A 22,361-nucleotide genomic window follows, 5' to 3' on the forward strand; every position below is an offset into this window, starting at 1 on the left:
AGAACAACCGCTTACCGAACTGTTCCAGCTTCTTAGAGTCCCTATCAGGCGGAGCCGTGGGAAAGGCACTCTGCAACGTCGAGGCCTGGATAACCAGACTCTCAGGCGTAGGATGAGTGGTCAGAAAAGCAGGGTCCCCAGGTGCCGGGCGGTGACGCCTGGTGACATTCTTATCTACAGGGGCCCCAGTGGCTGGCCGCGACCAAGTGCCCAACAAGACGTCAGTGAGGGCATCGTTAAATGGGAGCAGAGGCTCCGACGAAGTGGACGCCGTCTGGCGCACCTCAGTGAGGAGATTAGATTTAAGGGCCACCTTAGGGAGATCAAGGTTTAGAACCTCAGCTGCCTGACGGAGCACCATCGGGTAGGAGGCGCCCTCCACTATGGTAGGCAGGGGAGAAGCAAACGCCGGGTCAGAGGAGACAACGAGGTCGCCGGCCTCCTCCAAGTCATCCACTCAGTCCTGCTCGGGGTCGTACTGACGGGCAAGAGGGTCCTCGGACCCCTCCCAGTCGTCCTCCACCTCTGTCACATGGGGAACAGACCGCGGCAGCAGAGCTGGGGCCGAAGAAGGAACAAACGGCGTCGGAAACGGCGCCGGCCAGGGCCGAGCCGGTGCCGCATCCCAGTGTGGATCCCAGGCCGGAACAAAATGTTCCTGGAACCTGGGCAAGGGCGGGACGAAGGGCACCCGCCGGGGGTGGAGCAGAGGGTAGCGCTGGGGCCGGAGCCGGCAGTGCTGGACCTAGTAGCGCTGGGGCCGGAGCCGGCAGTGCTGGACCTAGTGCCACCGGGGCCGTAGCCAACGGAGCAGGATCCTGTGGCGCCATACCTGGATCAACCGGCGGCCAAACAGGATTTGGACACGGGACCGAGGAGTCCGAAGGCGTGCCGGCGGGAGCCCGAGGCCTAAAGAGGCGGTCAATGGTAGCAAGAAATTCTTGCACCTGTTCGGGAGTCGCTGACAGACCCAGGTAAGGCGGGTAGACCGCGGGACTCCCAGGCTCCAAAGGAGCCGCAGGGGCAGAGCCCCTGCCCCCCTCGTCCGCATCCGAGGACCGACGGGGGGACATCGGAGAGCGAACTCGCTTCTTCGACTTCTTTTTGTGTCATCTCTTACCCGAATCCGAGGGCGAAGACTTGGAGCCCGAGGAGCGACGATTGTGGCCCCGCGAGCGTTCCCGGGAACGGTCCCTGGACCTGGAACGGCGCTGGGACGAGTGTCGGACCTCCAGCAGCTTCCAGCACCGCTCCCTCAAGGCCTTTGGGGTCATGGCCCGACAGTCCCGGGAGTCGTGGTCGGTCTCCAGGCAGTAGAGGCAAACATCGTGGGGGTCCACCACCGACATATTGCGACGGCAGGCCCCACAAGACTTAAATCCAGGCCTACGTGCACCAAGGAGAAAAGGAGACAAAAAGTCTCAAAAAGGTTGTCAAAAAGTGACTAAGGTACATGCCCTAACCGGATCTGCGCTTGCTGTCGCAGAAAAAGAAAGAACTGATGTCAGTGCACATGGGTGGCGCCTAAGTAGTCTCCGTGACGTCATCTCGGCGCTTACAATGCCAGCGACGGACGCGGAGCCGCACGACGCCACTTACTGACGCGCAGGGGTACTGCTAGGAAACTTTACAGGATCCAGTCTGATGCCTGGGTAAGGAATCTATCACTAACGGGTCTCTTTCAGATTGGCCAGAAGCCTTGACTCTAGCATTGTTATCTGTTCGTTCCACCCCACATAGTAAGATTGGACTTTCTCCCTATGAGATAGTCTTTGGTAGGCCTATGAATGTATGGGGACCTCCCAGCCCAATTTTAATTAAAGAAATACAGTACCCTGTTTTGAGTGATTACCTAAAAAGGGTCCGGCTCATGGTTTTCAACCTGGTGACTTCGTCCTCGTAAAAAACTTCCAACGTCAACGTTCTAAAAATTTGGAGCCTCGCTGTTGGAATCCGGAGCAGATCCTGCTTGAGACTCGAACTGCTGTCCGTGTCACCAACAGACACCATTAGATTAATGCAGCACACTGCAAGCGAATCCCAGCAACTGTTCTCCAGCCAGAAGGCAGAAACGATCTGAAAGACATCTTACAGACTCAGAAAAGTGTTGCTCCTCTGAACGAAGACACTATTTCCTGATCAAACTAAAATGTAAATGTAAATTTGATACTTGTATAGCGCACTACTCACCCACAAGGGTCTCAAGGCGCTTGTACGAATACCGCTGTGGAACCCATCCTGGCTTTCCCTGTGAGGGGTCCACTCCTGGGCACCCCCAAGGTGGAGGCCAGGCATCCTTAGCGTTGTGGGGGCCGTTGTGGAGATTAAGCAAGCTATTGCCCAGAGTTGCAGAGTGGGACTCCATGATTGGAATAGGCACCGAGGCGAGAATTATCAGGTCCGTGGAATTTTTGAGCCCAAGACCCGCCGAGGCGGGGAATTGAACCCTGGTCCCGGGCTAGACCTCTGCATCAGGGTCTGCCGCTCTAATCATTGAGCCACACTTCTCCACTCCTTCAGCAACAAGGTACGATTTTGACCAAGGAAGGGAAGGAGCTTATAGAGATACCAGAGGACCGGTTTCAATTAGTGGAACGATTCGGCTGTGACAAAGTAGGATCACCGAATCTGCTGAACTACGTTCAGAGGGGATTATGATACATGTTCAGTGGTGCCTGGATTTAGCTCCGACCTGTGGTTGTATCAATACCAAGAAGGAGAAATGCAGAAATTGGGATCCAAGTTGCAAAGTAATGACAAGACTCTGTATGGTGACTCTGATCATATTGTTGATAATATTGGCAGCAGTTTTTTGGACAATGAAGAAAGTGATTCCGGCTTGAACCCTATTGGCCGCTACTACTCCTGTCCCCACGGAAAATTATTACTTCACTCTTCCCTACCATGAACAGAAACATCGGATGTCCTACCTCTAACTCTTTCATCCAAATGTTACATCATACTCATAATGCTATGAACACTACCAACTGCTGGGTATGTGGAATGATGCCAGCTCATCAGAAGAAGGGAGGAACACCTTTCATTCCCATTTCACATAATGGCTCCTGTAAAGCCTGGTTCGCACTTTTGTGGGCCTCTGCAATTAGTAATATCACTCAAGCTGATGTAGGAAGACTCAATGCCCAGCTAAACAAGGTTTGTTACCCCGATGAGCAAGGGGATCCACAAGCCAAAGGAACAGTATGGGAAATGGAGGAGTATCGCAGAGGGAATTCCTCTACAAGATATGTTTTTCCCAACACTAAAACAGCCAAGGGTAATGGGCCTCCTGTTATTGCTGTAACCAGAGTCCGAGCAGAACTTTGTGTGAGCAGTATTGGCAGTATTCCCGTGGGAAAAAGTGACTGTACTACAGTGTTGAATATCACTGGAACGAACAATAGCAGTTTTTTATCTTCCCATAACACTTACATCATTTTTGGAAACAAATGTTATCATCATCTACCAGTCAGTTGGTCCGGCATCTGTTATGTGTCCTTTTTGCTTCCACCTGTGTTCTTAGCACCTGCCTCTTATCACAAAGACCAGAAACTGTTTAATAACATTTCTTTGAATAGATTCAAAAGAACTATAAATAATTGATGCGGTATATCAGACTGATACAGCATTACAGCAATACGTTGATTATAATTTAGGACTCTTTCTTTGTTGGTGCAGCCCTAAATAGTAGAAAGATTAGACGCCTGACCCGAGAGGTAGAAGCAGTGACTAATCAGACCGCAATGGCTCTAGGAAATATTACAGAAGAGTTTCAAATTACAAGGATTATAACTCTTCTAAACAGAATGGTGCTTGATGTATTACTTGCCAATCGTGGTGGAGCATGTCGCATCATCGGTAGTGGCTGTTGCGTGTTCATACTTAACCACACCCATTCTGTCTATGACTCCATTTCCAAATTACATAAAATAGCTACAGAAATACATCAAGACCAAGGCACATGGTCCTGGTCTGAATGGTTACACTTGGGGTTGGAAATTATTAATGGGAATAGTAATTATAGTAGCCATCTTTCTCACTTGCTGCTGCTGCATTCAATGTGCTCCTACGATATGTACAGCTTGTATAACCACTTGTAATCATATTAAACCTCTCTTGATTAATGTTCTTCAATTGAATCGAGAAATGATGATGCACACTGAAATTTACGAACTTATGAATATCAACATTTAATATTAATATATGGTTTTTTTTAGATTGGATTCAGCATAGCTGAAAAGGAAGAACTGTTAAAATGTAAAATCTGATTTTCTCGTTTTTTGATTAAGCTATGCCTCATCCATTTCTCACCCCTGCTCTGCTTTCAGCCTGGCTCTATCCTTGACACCGCATCTGTATAACATGAGTAAATCTAGATTGGGGCATTGTAGGCTGTGTGTACATGTAGAGTCAGCTCAATAGAACAGCTGGCATCTATACAGGGTTTTTCAGACAGTGGTAAAGCCTCAAGTAGAGTTTGCTCAGATAGCATATCTTGTTCTGCAGCTTCAGGACGCAACAGTTACACAAGGCACCAAGGCTGTTGATTCTTACCGATTGTTTCATTTGTGTGTTCTTCCCAAAGCTCTAGTTGTAGGCTGGTGAAGGTAGGCCTGTGAGACCCATCCAGATGAGATAACAACTTCACAGCCCAGAATTTCACAGTAGCAGATCTATGAAGTCCATCTGTGGAAATGTACCTTTTCAGGGGTACACTGGTGCAGGGTCACCCTTTTGTCCACGGGTTCAAAGATCAACAAAATAGAGATCAGCACTGGATTTGGGAATAAATAACAAGTTTATTAATCACTCATGAGTGGGACCACATCCACACAGCACTCTCAAGGGCTGCCTGAGGTAGAACACTGAAGTCACAGAACACAGGGCTTTTATACAGGTTTTCTGCACTGTAAGCATGTAAACAGAAATAGGGAGAACGAGTTTTATAAATAGTTTTCAGAAAAAAGGGCAGATGAATAATCACTTGGTCAGCAAAGTGGGAAGGGGAGCAGCAGTCCTTATGGCAGCATTAAATGGTTGACAGTTAACATCTGAGACCAGGTGCTCTGGCAGCTACAAACCCTCAGCACGTACATTGCTTTTAGCTGAATCAGGAAGTCAACTAAAATAGAAGCACAGGCAGAGTGAAAAGACGAAGGAAACTTAAATGCACACCACAACCAAAATGGCTGTCGCTTATGCCAAGTAAAATATTACATGTTTTCCACAGACGGCCCTTTTAGCATAAGCGAAGACATTTTCTTATGCTTTAAAAGGGGTAAGATAAATATCATGTATATCAATCAGCATCATATTGCTGACTTCTCGGTCTATTGCTAAACAGGCATTTACATTTTGGACATTTGTTTTAGATGGTAGACAAATAGTACAAGTGGAAATACAGAGGGAACAGAGCATTGGCCCGCATTGGATACATAAACAACAAGAGAAGAGAGTTGCAATAATTATAAATAAGTCCGACAATATTTAAGCCCCATATAAAAAATACGCTCCAGAACCATCCAGCCCAAGTCCATGTTCCTAAATCTTGATGTATCTCTGTGGTTATTTTATGCATTTTGGAAATGGCATCATAAACAGAAGGGGCGTGGTCAGGGATAAAGACACAACAACTACTACTACTGATAATGCGACATGCTCCACCACGATCAGCTAGAACCACGTCTAGCACCATTCGGTTTTGCAAAGTCACAATTCTCGTAATTTGGTATTCTTCTGTAATATTTCCAAGCGCCATTGCTGTCTGATTAGTCACAGCCTCTACTACTTGGGTTAAGCGTCTGATTTTCCTACTATTCAAAGCCGCACCAACAAAGAAAAAAAAGAGTCCCAAATTAAAGTCAACATATTGCTGTAATGCAGTGTCAGTTTGATCCACTTCATCATTATTTATAGCACTTTTGAATCTGTTCAAGGAAATGTCATTAAACAGTTTTTGATCTTTATGATTAGATGCAGGTGCTAAGAACACAGGAGGAAGCAAGAAGGACACATAGCATGTTCCGGACCATTCGATTGGTAGATGATAGTAGCCTTTACTCCCACAAATGAAATAAGTGTTGTGGAAACTAGCAGAAATCGCTGTTAGCATGAGCTGAAGCCATTTTGGTTATGACAGCCATTTTAGTTAGCCATGTGCTCGCCATGTGCTTCTCCCGTCTTCACTGTTGCCTGCCCTTGTATTCTGCTTGAGTCATCAGTTACAGTTAACTCCTTCAGCACTGAGCCAGAGCAATGTATGATCAGAAAGGCCTGTAGCTAATAGAATGCACCTGTGACAGACTTAACTGTCAGGCTATTTTAACTGATGTCAGCAACTATGTAACTCCTCCCACTCTGTTGACTGAGTGATTTTCATGTACCCTTATATGTGAAATGCTATTCGTGTGTACACTTGTACCGCCTCTTTTTGAACCTCCATGGTTTCTATACTCCTTGGACTACCTCATACAGTGGCCTGAGGGTACCGTATTGACGTAGTCTCCCTCATGAGAGGTTAATACATCTATTTCCTTTGATATTACAGCTTCCGTGCCAATCTCTATTTTGTTAGTCTAAGCACTTAAGGACAAAGAAGGGCGAACCCCTGCACTGGTGGGCCCCTGAAAAGGCTCACCCCACAGTGTTGTGTGAAGATAAACTGCAATTGTTCGTTCCAGTAATGTTCAATACTGTGGTACAGTCACTTTTTCTCACTGGGATACTACCAAAACTGCTCACACAGATTTGCTCAGACTCTAGTAATAGCGATGACAAAGGCCACTTACCCTTGGCCGTTCGAGTGTTGGGGAAAACTTAACATCTGGAGGAATTTCCTCCGCGATACTCCTCCATTTCCCATACAGTTCCTTTGGCTTGTGGGTCCCCTTCCTCATCGGGGTAACAAACTTTATTAAGCTTTGCATTAAGTCCTCCTACATCAGCTAAAGTGATATTAGCAATTTCAGCAACAGTGCGAACCAGGCTCTACAGCTGCCATTACGCGAGAAAGGCAAGGGAATGAAAGGCGTTCCTCCCTTCTTCTGCTGTGCTGGCATAATTTCACATACCCAGCAGTTGGTAATGTTCGTAGCAATAGGAGTATGATGCAACATTTGTATGAAAGTGTTATTGAGGTACGACATTCAATGCTTTCTTTCATGATCGGGAAGGGCAAAATAATAATGTTCAGTGGAGACAGGAGCAGTAGCAGTCAGTAAGTTTTGAGCTGTAGCTACTTCCTCTACAACCCACATTATGACAGCAAAGATGACAACAGTCAAAGTTAGTCCAATAGCGAGCATCATGTTTTTACTAGACTTTTGCAGCACTCGATTTCTTCTCCTCCGGTATGTTCATTTCGTCGGTAAACAATAAAACAGATGGTGCCCTAAGGTCCTGGGCAGGCGTTGGTTTCTTCACTAACGTTGAGACGAGTAGTCACTAATAAGCTACCCCCCTTTGTAGTCAGTCTTTAACCACCCAGGATAGTGGCTCAAACAGTCTCTGCACTGAAATGACTTTTTTCCTGGATCGAAGCAGATATCTAGATGTACCAGGGATTGCGTGGTCTGGGAAGAATTCCTCAGGTCTTTCAGGTGACGCAGCTCGTCCTCTCTCAGTGACCAGGAAGTCACGGTGATCTGTCAATGCAGCTGGGCTCAAGAGGGCATGCGGAACTTTACGACAGTGGGTAGCATGCACCCAAATCTTCCGGCTGGTCACTCGCACTGCAGTTCTAGTAGCCAGAAGGACTTGTTCCAGCCCACACCAACGAGGGGCTAAGGAACTGGTCCATTGAAACGACTTTGTCAAGACAAAGTTACCAGGCCGCAGATCATGGCCATCACCCTGCGACCTGTCTGAAAGGGCTTCCCGTACCGGCTGATAAATAGAAGACAATTTGTCAGTTAACTGGGACAAATAGTCACTCATCAACACATGGGGTATATCATGTTTTGGGTGATGCTTAGGGATTCCTCAAATATTCATAGGCCTGCCAAAACCCAACCTCATATGGCGTAAGGCCAGATCGTGTATGTGGTATTGATCTGATAGAAAGTAGTGCTAGGGGGAGAGCATCAGGCCATTTCAAAGACGTGGAAGCCTGTATTTTCGCAAATTTCAATTTCAGGGTCGAGTTGTAACGCTCCACCAAGCCTGCTGATTGTGGGTTAAAAGCAGCATGAAATTTCTGCTCAATCCCTAACCCCTTCATGACATAATCGACAACTTGCCCAATGAAATGAGGTCCGTTGTCACTCCATAAGACCAGACAAATGCCGAATCTAGGGAAGAACTCTTTTAGGAGAACTTTCGCTGTCGTGAGAGCTTTATTATCGTTCGTAGCATACGCCTCCACCCAATTACTGAAGGCACAAACCACTACTACGACATATTTGAAGTTATTAGTGCCGGCAATATCAGGATGATTCCAAACTTGCATAAGATGTTTTGTCACTGAGGATGCACCAACATGTGCCGGCCCATGTGACTCATGGGGTATAAGTAAGCTATTGGTAACTTCCATTTGGTCATATCTTTATTCCTCCAGCAGCCCTCATCATCCAGTGCGCCCTCCTTAGACCATTAGTCTAATTCATCAGCGGAAGCAGATTGTTGCATGTCCAGCACCTCTTGCCTGGCATCATGCCAACGTTCAGCTTGTGACTTCACTACATACATGGATGTGGTACTTCGCTGCATTGCGGTTTCACGTGCTGTGCGCTCTGCAAAGGCATTACCTGCTCCTATTTTATCAGTCACTTTCTTGTGTGCACTACACTTAACAATTGCCACTTTCTTAGGATAGGTTAGGGCAGTAAGGAGATTATGTACTAATTCTCCATGCACTGTGTCCCATGTGAGGTGAGAAAGCCCCTTTTTTCCATAAGCGGACAAAATTGTGTGCCACCCCGAAAGCGTACTGGCTGTTGGTAAAAATGTTAACAAGTAAGTCTGTACTAAGCTCACACGCTCTAGTTAGTGCAATCAATTCGGCCGCTTGGGCTGACTTTTGTGGGATGCGATCTGTTTCAACTACTGTCTGAAGTGTTGTAATCGCATAGGCAGCAGATGTGGTGCCATCAGGCAATTTTAGACACATGCCGTCAACCCATAACTCCCCATCAACCCTAGAGAGAGGTGTATCTTGTAGGTCAATGCGGCCTTTTGTTTGCTCTTCAGTAAGGAATATACAATCATGTGACTGTTGTGACTGTGGCTGAGTAGATGGAAATGGCAACAATGTGGCAGGGTTTACTGTCAAACATCTTTTCAGTGTAATATGAGGGGCCAAAAGTGTCGATTCATATCCTGTCAAGCGAGCACTAGTCAAACGCTGTGTTTTCGTTTGATTTAGCAAAGCATCAACAGAATAGGGTACTAACACAAGCAGTTTATGTGACAAAACTATTCCTTCACTCTGACGTATTGATACAGCCGTTGCTGCCACTGCTCGAAAACATCCAGGCAGCGCACGGATGACTGGGTCAAGAACAGCTGAGAAATAGGCACAATGACGTTGCGTATCACCGTGTGTTTGTGTTAAAACCGAGAGGGCACAAACTTCCCTCTCGTGGACATAGAGTGTAAAAGTCTTGGTGTAGTCTGGAGTTCCTAATACTGGTGCAGAGCAAAGAGCTTGGCGTAACTGTTGGAAGGCATTCTGACATTCAGTAGTCCATGGGAGGGACATCCGAGTGTCTTTAGTCAAAAAGGCCAACAAAGGTTTAATGTGTGAAAAACTAGGGATCCACTGCATACAAAAAGAAGTGAGGACAATCAGTGTACGAACATCCTTCTGAGTACGGGGCACGGGAGTATCTAAAATAGTCTGATTGCGGTCTGGTGTAGGTGCACGTCCCTCCTTAGACAGGAGGTGACCTAAATAGGTAACCTGCTGTCTACAAAATTGCAATTTCTTTCCAGAGACTTTGTGATTCTGAGAGGCAAGAAATGATAACAATAACAGTGTTCCGTTTTTACACTACTCAGGGGTATCTGCAGCTAACAAGATGTCAGCGACGTATTGGATAAGAGCCATCCCTTTGGGTACAGGAAAGGAATCAAGCTGCCTTTTTAATGCCGGACTGTAAATTCTGGGACTCTCTGTATAGCCCCGGGGAGCTCTACAGAACCGATATGATCTATTTTTCAGGGTGAACCCGAACAAATAACTGTCAGTGTGAATGGGTATCGAGAAGAAAGCATTCTTCAAATCGATCACCGTAAATGTAGTGGCAGTAGGAGGGACCCTAGTGAGAAGTGTAGTGATGTCAGAAACTACTGGATATTGGGGCACTAAAATGTTATTAACTTCTCGCAAATCAATAATGAATCTGTAGATTTTAGTATCACTGTCTTTTTTCAAAGTAGGGAGGATAGGGCTATTGCAAGTGTTATAGGGGACCTCTTCCACTAACCCCACTTTAATCAAATCTTGAACAATATGTGCTAATGCTTCTTCACCTTCTCTGGATATTTTGTATTGGGGCAGTCGAGGCAATGAGACACCCTCCTTTACTTGAATATGTACAGGTGGAATAACCATTTGACCCACATCGGTATCTGATTTAGCCCACAAAGTACTGGGTAAGGAGGCCAGAGAAACATCCTCATTGATAAGACAAGACCTCACAACCATTGGATAATTGTCATTCAAAATAACACGCACACCTTCCAAAGAACAACGTATTGTGGCACGAAAATATTTAAGCACATCGACACCCATAATATTGTCAAGTGTGGTAGGGGAAAGCAAAAATGGACCTGCTGCAGTGAATTTATCAAGCCTGAATTCAAGTGGCTCTGAAAGTGGGCTAGGTGTAGGTGTCCCATCGAATCCTATCGACGTTATCATTGTGGCAGACATGGAAGCCCTAGGAACCAGTTTTTTAGACAGAGCACTATGAGTAGCCCCTGTATCAACCAGAAACCGATCAGTAGATCCCAAGATGTTTGCGTCAATATAAGGACCTATTTAATCTACTGGCACCTCAACCGGTTCCTTACCCCATCCTAGGCATCCCTATGCATAGTCGGAATCCGCAAGGGCATCAGCAGAATAATCAGACTTTTGATATTGATTTAGTCTATCAAAGGTATTAGAGTAATTTGGTCCTTGTTCAACTGCCTCAAACCTGGGACGAGCTCCCATACCTCCCCTGTTTCCTTAATTTCCTGGGAGTCCTCTCATACTGCCCCTTCCCCGCTGATACTGCTGACCTCGCAAAAGAGGGCACTCAGAACGCCAATGCCCAGTCTCTTTACAATAAGCACACTAATCAGGGGACAAATTTGCTTGAGGGAGTGCTCCAGGTGTATACATTGCACATCCGCCTCTTCCCCCTCCCCTAAACGGTGGACCATATATTTGAGCCAACATAACTTTGGTCTGTAACTCCTTAACCTTCTTATCTTCCCTGCCTTTTGCTTCCTGTTCCTGCTGCTCATAATATTAGGCCATAGTCAAAAGGGAAACTGGGGAAGACGTGTCCGAGAACTCTCGCTGGCCTTTAAGCGACTAGCTATTTCCGGTGACATATTAGCGACAAATTTATCAACAAACAAATGCTTACCCGTATCATCGGCCAATGACTGACCACTAAAATCATGGAATGTTTCCTCAAACCTTGAAAAGAAATCAGAAACTGACTCATACGTTTCCTGTTTACAGGACGCTAATGTAGTCCATTCTATTTTCTTAGGGGGTATGAGAGTTTTTAACTTAGTCACAAGAGCTTTATCGAATATCTCCTCTTGAGGTTTCTGCGCAGGCTCCCTTTCCGCATCCATTTGTTCTAAATGTTCCCATGTATCACCATATGCTACATTGTCATCTATTTTACATATTGTTCTCCACATATCAGGAGGCAAAATAAGCCCAAAGAACATATCAATATCTGGCAAAGTCATAGTTCAGGAGCTAATGGCTCCTTCCACCTCCTCATAGAAGGCGGCAGGATTTTTCCGGGGGTCAGGCAAAGCAGCTTTAAGAGCCATCACATCAGCTTTACTCCAAGGAGTATAAACCCAATTCTATATAAAATATCCTTTTGCATTATCCAAAGTTTTATCATCATTGGTTCCCGCACCCTTCGGAGGAACAAACAGGGGTGCAGCTTCACGCATAGGTTTTACAGTAACTGTAGTACTACTGGGTGCAGCCTCTTCCACCGGGGCGTCTACACTTTGTGCTTGAGATTGAACTGCTTCTATACCTCTCTGTGTTCTAGCTAACTCTTGCTCCTTTCGTAAACACAATGTTACGTCTCGTATTTTAACCACTAGTCTAATCATGTCAGATAGGTCTGAAAAAGGAAAAATCCCCTCTGTTAAGCGTTTGTAATCAGTATTTATATCAACTGGCTCTAGTTCCTGAGAAATTTGTCTATAATCAAATATTACCTCCCAAACAAATTTTTCTACAAAATAAAATTGCTCTGCGCTGTTCCACTGTTGAACCATAGTTACAATGAGCGATGCCGCTCGAGACCGATGAGCCTCCTCCCTAGCAGCGGTTTTTAAGGTATCCTTTTCTGCTTCAGTCAAAGTAGAGCGAGTCTGTAGCCCATCTTGTTTATCTTGTTCTTTGTCATCTGAAGACAAATGTGCGTCGTCAGAAATCTCAACAGGGGCACTTGGAGTGGGAAATGTATACGGGGTGGGGGGGGGGGCGTTCTAATAGGATTCTAGCGCTTTTTGATATATCGTTTTTCGTTGTTCTTTTTCTGCTATAGATTCTCCTCTTTTCGCTCTCTCTCGCACTTTTCTCCCACATACGCACACAATCAAACATATCCTGTCTACTTTTTCCTTTCAATAAACACTGCTCTACATATTGAACCTTTAAAATCAAATGACCCATTTACTGGCCATTGTAGATCAGAATCTTTTTTGTGTATTTGTTCCACAGTGGACCGTACATTATGGAAGAAATTCCATATTTGACATACATATCTCGATTTGGTTTCCCCTCTGGGGGAAGTCGGCTGACTTTGTTAAAGACTTTCTTTGGTACCTCCAGAGCAGCAAAACCATCTACGGAGTGTGCTGAGAGCAGGCATGTTCTACAAATATTAGTAAAATAATACTACTCCAAATATTTTGAAAGGAGAAAAATCTCCACATTACCTGCCTTCAAACTTTGCAAAGGTTGAATAACAAAAAGCCCAGGTTTAACAAATCAAGAGTGCCGCTTTAGCGACCTTACCAAACAGAAGACTCCAACTCCCACCTGCCGATCTCCGGTTGACCTAATGGTCACTACAGAATGCGCCAAAGAAACCCCGTCGAGACCGGCCGCCACCTGGAGGGTCAAATCGGGAAAACTGGAAAAGTCATGTCGGCCTGCAAAGACAAAGGTCTCCTCGTGCAGTGCGCTTCCTCAGTAAATGTTCGGTCTTCTGTCAAGACCACTCCTTCGGACGGCCGCGTCTCCGATGGGGCCACTCGTTGGGCACCACCTGTGGAAATGTACTTTTTCAGGGGTACACTGGTGCAGGGTCACCCTTTTGTCCACGGGTTCAAAGACCAACAAAATAGAGATCAGCACTGGAGTTGGGAATAAACAACAAGTTTATTAATCACTCATAAGTGGGACCACATCCACACAGCACTCTCAAGTGCTGCCCGAGGTAGTACACTAAAGTCACAGAACACAGGGCTTTTATACATGTTTTCTGCACTGTAAGCATGTGAACAGAAATAGGGAGAGCGAGTTTTAGAATTAGTTTTCAGCAAACAAGGGCAGATGAATAATCACTTGGTCAGCAAAGTGGGAGGGGGAGCAGGAGTGCTTATGGCAGTAGTAAATGGTTGACAGTTAACAGAGACCAGGTGCTCTGACAGCTACAAAACCTCAGCACGTACATTGCTTTTATCTGAATCAGGAAGTCAACTAAAATAGATAGCACAGGCAAAGTGAAAAGACGAAAGAATTACGAAGGAAACTTAAAGGGACACCACAGCCAAAATGGCTGTCGCTTATGCCAAGTAAAATATTACACGTTTTCCACACATACAGAGGTGAAAGTGTAAGGAGTGCAATGGGATGTGTGAGGTCGGGGGTCAATATGATTGTACCAGGCCCTGCCATTCACTCATGCCAAGCAAACCAAACACGTAAGACTCTTGGCTATGTGGAGCGCCCAAGTTCTACACCCAGTCTCAGCCACACCAGCTGCAAAGCTGGATATAGCGACTTGTCAGTTTTCTCTTGGTCCTAAGGAAAAGTTAATAGAGTGGAAGGTTCAAAATAGTTTTAATAATGAATTTGGCCGAATTTGACAAATCTGCATGAAATTTAGATGATGAGCAAGTTAAGTGCAATTCGACTATCTCACATTTTGTGCAGATCAACCAAATGTTACGAAGTAAAGTTCTAGTATGCAAGTGTGATGTAATTCTATTCAGCAGTTTTTACTGTAACAGAGCAAATATTCTAACAGAACCCATAATGGAAAACTCATTTTTGATCCCTCCTTTAACCTTTCTCCCGAGATAAATAAGCATGAGACTTGGCATAACAAAATGCAGCCTATGGTGCTAATTATGTGCCAAGTTTCCTGCAGGTGTGTCAAATATGGTAACTGAAAGGTAATGATAACTAGACACACTCTTGCAGACTTTAAACTAGACCTTGTGCTCTCTCTCTATATATATATAGGTGTGGCAACTGTGTAATAGAGCCCAATAATGCACTCGAGGGGTTCTTGTGACAGTGTTTGCATGGAGGTAGAAAAAGTTAGGATTTGTGTTGCTAACCATAACTGACCATTTTCTGTGGGTTTTCGGTTTCAATTCCAAGTCATCAATGTACTTTAGCTGTTGTTTTAAAGTGAATTTCTGAGGATTCTTTAAACACTTGTAAATGTGTCTTGAGCAGAGAAAACCTAACTTACACTTATTTCCACTGTGCACTGCATTTGGTCACGCCCAGCAGCAGCTGCTTAATCACCTTGACATCCACCGCACTACAGACAGTCCCAAGCCATAAGCATCAAAGGATTGTTACAGAGCTGGCCTGCAACCATGCCCTACGTGCAACTTCTCTCGATGCCAACCTTTGTGACCCCAACTGTGTACGGCCTTTGGCCAGGTCATGTACCTATCTTCACAAGACCAACGTCCTTTGGCAGTACGCAGCTTGGGTTGGCCTCAGGATATGGCAGTGTTCCTATGCATGGCCATATGGAGTGAGTGCTGGCTGCAGGCCACACACCCAATCCCTGCTGCACGCGTTTGGCGATGGGTAGTGGGATTTTGAAACAGGCACCATGACACTTAACCAGCTGCATAAGGTCTACGACACTGCTCGTTTTTTTTGTTTTGTTTACTGCTGCCATTTAAATGTGTACCCCCTTCACACATCTGCATGAATCTTGTGATGCCAACACTGGATTTAACTTGACAAATATCGTCTACATTTCATGCAGGTTTGTTAAATGCTGCCTATGTTCTTTACTGTGTCCTGCAAAACACACAAGATGATGGACAGAATGTTGCACATTGGCAAAACATTCACCCCCAGTCACAGATCTGGGTTTAATCCATCGTTATTTTGCTCACCATGCCACCCCAGTTCAGACATGGCCATATGCAAATCAGTCTTGACCCTGTGCCTCATGGGAACAGTCCAGCCCGAACTGTCAAGCCATGTCTTCCCTGGACCGGAATCAAGCATCCTGGGACCGGTTTCGGGGTTTCACCCCACTTCAGCCAGGATGGCTTGACTCCAGTGGCGTAGTGAGCATGGGACCCACGTCTGGGCATACCCTTCCCACATAGGGGGAACAGCAAAACACACAAGATGATGGACGGAATGTTTCACATTGGCAAAACATTCACCCCAAGTCACAGATCTGGGTTTAATCCATCGTTATTTTGCTCACCACGCCACCCCAGTTCAGACATGGCCATATGCAAATCAGTCTTGACCCTGTGCCTCATGGGAACAGTCCAGCCTGAACTGCCAAGCCAAGTCTTCCCTGGACCGGAATCAAGCATCCTAGGACCGGTTTCGGGGTTTCACCCCTCTTCAGCCAGGATAGCTTGATTCCAGTGGCGTAGTGAGCACGGGACCCACACCTTCATCTGCCAAAAGCGTGAGACACCGGCTTAGTGCTTAACTGAAAAGCTGTGCTAATAACAAACACGTTTTTCACACCCAAAACCCTGTAAAAGTATATTAAATTTCCTTTGCGACGTATCTGCACAATCTTGAGATACCAGCACTGGGCTAATGTGGTAATCGCCACACACAAAAGGAAGTAGGAGTGAAAAGACTCAAAGCTTATAGAGTTATGATAGACAAAGACAAAATGTTTGAAAAACTGCCCTCACACACACGAATGTGGCATGCTTCATCATAGGGCTGCTAACACACCCCTGCGCAGACCAACGCCTGGGATGGAGCAATAGGGTGGGAGGCAAAACAAACAATAATAGGGATCAAAGATATGAAAAGTGCAGGAAAATATATTAAAACTAGCTCAGGGATGTCCCAAAGCCTATTTTATTCCTGGACTCCCCGGCTAGAGTTGAAAAGGTCCATCGACCTCAAGGATGGTGGCGAGCATGGTTTTATTATGCACCATTCGCCCCTCCTCACTGCAGAATGGTCAACATGTTTCAGCCGGCTATTTGTCTCTTCCCCGGTTTTCTTCAGGACTGAGAAAGAGCCCTACCGTCACGACCTCTATTCTGTATTTGAGGGTCTAAGACTGAACCAGTACTTACGTGTGGGTCTCGTATCCACACTCTGGATTATTAATCTGCAAGTCAAAAAAATAATAAAGTGAAAGAAATATGTTCATTTTTACATTCAAAAACATGTTGCTTTGTGGGTGAGGGTAGTTTTTCAAACATGTTGACTTTGTCTATCATGTCTTTAAGCGGTGAGTCTTTCACTCCTACTTCCTTTTGTGTGCGAAGATTGTTGTTGAGGAGGTCGAAGTAGGAGTAGTTTCTCCTACCCCTCCCCAGTGTGTGGAACTAATGTGGTAATCACCTTCACAATTTCGGGTACATTTGACAAAAAGTGCTAACATTCTCAGATCTACATTAAACTACACAGTCCGAAAAGCAATGTAAACATGTAAGCGTCTGCCACATTACATACTGTTTTGTCGATAGCTGATAAAGTTATAACAAAATCAAGAAACGCATTTAAATGAACTTTCAGATGTCCGCTGTTTATAACTTAAATATAAAAAAAAAACTACTTTACGATTTATAAATAAACCACAAAAAACACATTGAAAGTTAAAGTCTAATTTTAGGGCAGGTTCAGTGCAATTCTGTGGGGCACACACTCCTAGGTGACCTACAGTGAAAAACACTTCTGTTTTTAACCCCCGCTGCTACCATGGTTACCTTATCCTCTCCTGGACAGATATTAAGGAAGCCTGACACAACAAGACGTAGCTGGAAGGCCTATTGGGATCCAAATTTTTTGCAGATTTGTTAATTATGTCAAAATTATTCGCAAACCCAAAAAAGTCTTGTCAATAGAAAGTGAGGCTCAATCACACCTATAGAGTTGCTATGGCTGAAGCGAACGCATATCACAATATGATGCTATGCATCATATATGCTGGGTATAGATAGGGACCGTAAAGGAGCACAACAAATATCGCAGAACTCTTGGCTAATCTGAATGGACGGTTTATGGAGCACTTTGTGTGTGCAGAAGGTACTTAGGTTTGTAGTAGATAAAGCAGATGTGAGCAGTGTTCCTACACACTGTGCCATAGTGGGCTCGAAGTAGGGAAAGATTAACTGCATGTGAAGGAGTCGCTTGGGGGATGCTGAATGGTCTGGCAGAGATCACGGTATTAAGAATCTCTCAGATGGCAGATAAAGTCCAATAAAGGGCGCATTACTAACGACACGTGCCTCCCAGTCCCATCCGCCACACCATACAAACTCACGCTGACGCTCACCTCAAATAGCGCCAGGTTCCGGCCATAAGACTCTTCTCCATTGTCAAAGCTGTTGAGGTGTAACACAGAATCTTTCCTCGGAGTGTCTCCTGCAAAGGGAAAGAAAAAAAGAATTAATGAGGTCGTAAACTGCTGCATTCGGCCATGTTCTGAGTGTTGCCCTGCAGACGCAGTGATTGATCGGCGCTGGGGCCCTGAAAATCAATAAAGGTCGACCTTCCCATTCTCAAATCTTAAGAAAATATTTATAGATTCTAAAACGCCTCCTTCTGAACAAGAATCGTAATAAACACTTCTCACTTTTAGAGGTCTTCGCCAAACACAAACTTAAAACAAGAATGCACCAAAAAAGACCAGAGTGGCAATTTCCTAGGGGCAGAGGACTCTCTACCCTAATGTGCCACCTGTGACACAACTGACCAGGTACTGCAAAAATAATTTCTCATGAAGGTAAGTGAAATGCGGGGCTGTGGGGAAAGCACTGCCAGACAAAAGTGTTAGTGAAACGGCTTTGTGCAGTACGTAGGGAGACCATAGCAGGTACTGCGCCTTGGGTCTGTATGAACGGAGCTCAGTTGTGGGGGACTGCACCTGGGAAGGAGGCATTCCAGGGAGTTTTCCAGATGGCGAGGTGAGAGGCTGTTTACAGGAAGTATTAGGGGGGGTGAGAGCTGAAGAAGGTAGAGCCATGATGTAAGTGGGACTGGCTGACAAGTGATACATGGTTGGCAGGTAATGGGGCTTGAATCTTGACGGCTGGTTATTGGAACTAGCACTTAGGGAAGAGGGAAACAGATTTTGTTACTAGGTACTAGTACTTGGGCGACATAAAGAGGCAGACAGCAAAGTGGTCTGAAATTGTCCCGAAAATCTCACAGGTTAGGTGCACAAAACTTTTTTTTTTTTTAAACCCCTTGAGTGCCCATGACGAGAAGGTCTCGTCATGGGCCGCGGTTGCGCTGTGCCCATGACGAGACTATCTCGTCATGAGCCCCGCCCGCTAATGAAACGCCCGGCACAGGGCGTGGAAAGGGCGGGGCACTCAAGGGGTTAATATGTACATTCCGAAACTAGTAATTTTGCATTCCACGTTCTGAATAAGTACCAAAATACAAAGGAAGAATAACCAGGACTAGATGACTCACACAGTGGACATTCGCACCTTAAAATCATCGAGGGGAGGCAGAAAGAGGATAGAGAAAGGTAGGGAGACAGATAGTCCCGTAGAGAGAGAAAAAATATTGTAGGAGGAAAGTGCATATCAATGTGAGGAACAGAGAGGGAAAACAAAAAGCTACTTATAATGGGTTAGAGGGGGATACATGTGAAGGGAAGAAGAGGCAAAAGGAACGCAAGAGAGTGAAAGACAGAGCTCTGAAGGGTACGTGGTGATCAATCTCCTCAAACACTTTGATCTCCTCCAGTAGTAAAATTCCCAATTCCAGCCATCATGTACACTCCATTAGTACCAATTTCTTGAATGCAACCAAGTGCTCACCACCGTACGAGCTTCCAGTTCTAAGCCGGTGTTTTCCACGTCCAGTCTCGCGCTGTGCTGCTACAGAAAGTGACCAATCACATGCAAACCAGCCCCAGTTCTGCCTCAACACAACAGCTAAGACGAACTAAATGGTGCACATCTTAACAGGATAACAAGCAACCCCAGACCGAAATTCGCCTTCCGGGTCTCATCATCTAGATACAACTAGAGTTCAATGACATAGCAAGCATTGGCTCCTATCTGGATATAGCATCTGCATTTAGGATATTTCAGTGAGTGGCCCCAATCAAGCCTCTCCAGTTCCCCTATAGGCTAGACTGAGTCCAATAAACTCACATTCCCGAGCAGACCTTTTATCTGGACCCGTCTAGTCAACTGCGGTATATCGAGAGGTCATACGGAAATAGTGATAGATTTGTTCTGTCTAAACCTTACAAACCCATCTTCGCCCCCTAAATCCACACCACTGGTTCTACTGCTCCTGTTCTACAAGCATTGTCAAAACGAATAGTTCTGGCTTTAATGTGGCAACATATGAATTACCAATCTCTGTCAAATTCTGTACTTGTTATGTCTTTGATCTGTTTTTTAGTCGCCAAGCTTGCTAATCCATGCAGCAAAATACACAGTGAAGTGACACAAACTTGCAGATTTGTGCTTGCCTATGTTCCCATTCTCGGATCATACATCCATAGCCAAACCAACAGGCTTTGCTAAAGCCTGTATGTTGACCTTAATCGTCCTCTCCAGTAGTTATCTCCTCTGACTTGTCCATTTCCTTCCTCTTCTCCTTTTAACTCCCACCTGTCTCATCATGCTCAGGTCTTCCAGAGCAACTCCCAGACACCATAGACTAAAGGACTACTGTAGACACCAGAACTAACGCTTAACACTATATTTATTTTACACAGCTTGCCATCTCCGACATTGAGACACTCTAGGCATCAGCCCATTGTACCACATCGAGGCTGTAAGTGTGGCTTTATCCTGACTGTTCCATCTTGTTTGACCTACGTACAGTAGATTTTCTCAAATGTCTCAGTACTGCCGACCACTTTCACGTACTGTTAAGCATTTGGCTATATTTGCCATGCCCAGGACCTGAGATCAGTTCCAACGGTCTACCTTACGGGTGTCTGCAGAATCTTTTTATTTATTTTTTTATAATTTGTATTGGCATTTGCACAAGTTATCATATAACAAAAAAAAAAGAAAGGATCTTCCTGATACAGTACAGTTTGCATTATACCAAGATTAGGAAGGAGAAGGAAACAAAGAAAATCCCCATTACCTTGAGTACAGTTTCAGAAAGCCATCATTCCCTTGCCTCATATGGTTTATGTAGGGATCTGTGCCAGAAATCCCCCCATTCATAGTTGCAAGGGGGTTGACAAGGTCTAAATGTCTCCTTAACTCTATTCCTTACATGACAATTTCAATAAGGCCAAAACCCTCCGTATATGCTCCAAATATTCATCACTGAGCTCAATTCCTTTATAGGGTAACCAAACCACCAAACAATAACTGAATCCCGCCAGGGGCCTACCCCTATCCCATGGTCCTCTAGAGTCATGCATTACTATCAGTGTGGATCCCCCCCCAACAAAGGCGGGGTAGTGCGGTTGGGGGGGGGAGGGAACAGAAAACTAGAAAAGCAAAAAAAAAAAAAAAAAGAAGAAAAAAAAACAAGAGGGAGAGAGGCAAGGAAATACCCATATCACCTCATCTCAAGCCCAGGGTCCGCCTAACCAATAGTTTATCCCCACTATTTCACCCAACCCCTGTCCGGTCCTCCAGTGTCTCCAGCTCCTCACTATCACTCCTCTCCGGATCATCCCTAGACTCCCATGCCTGGACAATAGCTCCCCAGCGCTCGGCAAGCGGTTTGCGCCTCTTGGTGATTCTGTCTTCTGTAATAAGGGCCTTCTCCTCTGCCCTTGCCCATCGTGTGACCTCTGCTCCCCAGAGCATTATAGACGGGGTAATTTTAGCCTTCCACCTCAGCGCTATCTGGCTCTTCGCCAATAAAAGCACTAAGTCTACAAACCGGTGCCCCAGCTTGCGAGCCTTAGGTCTGGGATAGAGACCCAGTAAACAGACCTCTGGGGTACAAGCCAGAGTCCCTTCCAGCACTCTATTGACTTGTGCCAGGACCTCACCCCAATACACAACAAGCTGGGGGCAAGACCACATCATATGGTCAAAATCTACGTCTAGGGCTGCACATCTAGCGCAGAAGATGTCCGTCCGCTGATAAATAGTATTCAGCCTATGCGGGGTCAGGTATGTCCTGTGGAGCACATTAAACTGTAGCACCTTAAATGCAGTGTTTCGAGATACCTTCTTGGGGCTTCGTATGACTTTCTGCCACTCTTGATCTGTGAAAGGCCTGCCTAGGGAAGCCGCCCATCTCCCCCTAAGGCCTCCCAATTCTTCTGGCGTCAAACCCCGTATTGCCAAGTACAGCCATCTGATCAGGTGGCCCGCCGAGCCCAAAGTTGCCACCGCTTCCAGTGCCGAGTGTGGATCCAGTTCCGTAGTGTGGGGTCCCCATAACTCAACTATGGCCCGTCTCAGCCTATGGTAATTCAGGAACTGTCCCGCCGGGAGCTCATGGTATTCCAGGAATTCCTGTAGTGGGAGCCACTCACCATCCCTATAACAATCCCCAATGGTGTGTATCCCCGCCTCATACCACCCAGTCAATTGTTGGTGGGTAAGCGGTGGTCCTCTTCCTGCCTGCGGGATACCTGTGAGGGGGGATACCTGTAGCATACCGTGTTCGGGCTCGGGAACGTGTCACACAGGGGTCCCAGCATTTCACCGCCACGGAAAGCAGTACCCCCATAGGTAGTATCTTTTGCCGCCTATCCAAAAGTCGAGGATATAATCTGGCTGGAGCCGTCCCCATCGGC

The 22,361-nt window shown here is 45.7% G+C and overlaps 1 protein-coding gene across 2 annotated transcripts in view; it reads right to left on the reverse strand.

The window, feature by feature from the left end:
- The window catches only part of LOC146869314 (solute carrier family 12 member 6-like), an 818,593-nt gene that overhangs the window by 650,103 nt on the left and 146,129 nt on the right, over positions 1–22,361 (reverse strand). For both annotated transcript variants that reach the window (XM_085648043.1, XM_085647962.1), the window contains exon 2: positions 17,946–18,034. In XM_085648043.1, the coding sequence (XP_085504169.1) occupies positions 17,946–18,034 (89 nt within the window). The remainder of the gene's footprint in view (positions 1–17,945; positions 18,035–22,361) is intronic.

Source organism: Triturus cristatus, chromosome 1_1 (genome assembly GCF_964204655.1).
Source record: "Triturus cristatus chromosome 1_1, aTriCri1.1, whole genome shotgun sequence".
Taxonomy (NCBI): domain Eukaryota; kingdom Metazoa; phylum Chordata; class Amphibia; order Caudata; family Salamandridae; genus Triturus; species Triturus cristatus.